General features: G+C 37.1%; 1 protein-coding gene across 1 annotated transcript; it reads right to left on the minus strand.

Annotated features, from left to right (window-relative positions):
- Positions 1 to 201: 201 nt before the first annotated feature.
- On the minus strand, positions 202 to 1,457 carry LOC132066898 (uncharacterized). The gene has a single exon (XM_059460093.1). The coding sequence runs from the start codon at positions 931 to 933 to the stop codon at positions 391 to 393; it is 543 nt and encodes a 180-aa protein (XP_059316076.1). The 5' UTR covers positions 934 to 1,457; the 3' UTR covers positions 202 to 390.
- Between the last annotated feature and the right edge of the window lie 277 nt (positions 1,458 to 1,734).

Genomic DNA, 1,734 nt, shown 5'->3' on the forward strand with positions numbered 1-1,734 from the left:
TAGGTTCATTTCTATGGGACGACAACCTAAGTAAATGTTTCCCAATGGATGGTTCATCAAAAATATCAAATGAAGATGGAAACACTAGAATAAATAGAGTTTACCGATCAAGCCTATTAGTGGAGGAAGATCTCCCCAGGATAACAAACATAGGGCTAAAGAGAGACAAATTTTTGACTACTACTTAGTATTGACAATAAATTTGAAAAGCATCTAAAAATATCAAATTTAGATATTTGCATCCTATCGAAGTTTGCTGAGCCGGGGGATAGGACGACACAAAATAAAGTTAATGTTTTTTTTGATGCATTAAGGTGTTACTAATAAGTATACATTGAATATATCACTAATACAAGGAGAAAAAGGAAAAAGCCGAGAGAAGTGATCAAATTAACGAGTGAAAGCATAAAAAACAGTACAAACATAAATAAGGAGCCCTAATGGAACAAAAATCACAAGTGGAATAACAGCTCCATAAGTATGCTTGCTCCCACATCCAAAAACCCCAAGCTTGATTTGAACCATATTGATCAGAGCAAGCATCAAACACACCGACCCGCAAACAGAACCCGCAGCAGAGACCAAGTACCCGACCCGAAGGGCGTTTCTGTTGATGAGGGCCAAGTCGACCGAGAAGACGGTAGGGAAATGTGCTGACTTCGCAAGTCGAATAGCCTGCTTAAGGCACAAAGCAATGAGGCTAGAAAACAGGAAACAACTGAATGAGTACACGTGGAACGCTACAAGGTCCTCGGCGACCTTGGGCCCCGCGATACAGCTCTGGTTATCGGAGAGACTGTTGCCTTGATCGTGCGGGTTCCAAGCTAGTCCGATGAACACTGCAAATGTGAAAAGGGAGTTGACGTTGATGATCCCGTCAAGGGCTGTGATGTGGATTGTGGTGCCGAGTTTTGGGACAGCTCCCTCGGACATTTTGTCTCCCAGAATGAATCAGAGGCAGATTCCGGATTTTAATTTATGAGTTCCTACAACAAACTCAAGTTAATATGCTACTTAATAGTTCACCGTCAAAGCTTTACAAATATTTAACAGATTTTTAAATAGTATATATACAGGGCCTGAACAAAAGCTATTAAGCCACTAGATCTGCAGTATGCCCGAATCAGATCCCGACCACTGTGTAACACACTTAATGTGGAACATGACGGAACCTTGCTCCTATGACAACAATAGGAAAATGGAATGTATATGTATATGCATTATTCATATGAAAGTTTGTAAATAACATATATTAGGTATGGATTTTGTTTTATTTTAGTTTATTTAATGCCAATTCAAATCATATTCTATTTTATCTCCTTAAATTTAAAATCGGACGGAATCTAATTCCTCGAGAGCGTTTCCCCTTAAAAATGTAATTATAATGTTGTGATTTGAATTGTGTTTTCTTAATCAATATGAGGAAATGTTAGAAATTTAAAATTGGGTGATATTCCTACAAATTTAAAATTTCAAAGATAACTGAAGCAAAATGCGGCGATTACTTTTACAAACTCAATATAAGAACATACCCCCCTTCTCCCAAACTATTTCTCAAAGAACATAAAAATATACATATATATATTCTCCCTATTCCAATTCTGGCGCATAAATATATATATATATATATTGGGAAAAGGGTTAAAATATCTTACTCTTACTTGTTTATTAGTCAAGTTTGCCCTCCGTTAGCGAAAGTGGTCAAATATACCCCTCCCACTAATAAAGTGTACA

This window comes from Lycium ferocissimum, chromosome 8, assembly GCF_029784015.1.
Source record: "Lycium ferocissimum isolate CSIRO_LF1 chromosome 8, AGI_CSIRO_Lferr_CH_V1, whole genome shotgun sequence".
Taxonomy (NCBI): domain Eukaryota; kingdom Viridiplantae; phylum Streptophyta; class Magnoliopsida; order Solanales; family Solanaceae; genus Lycium; species Lycium ferocissimum.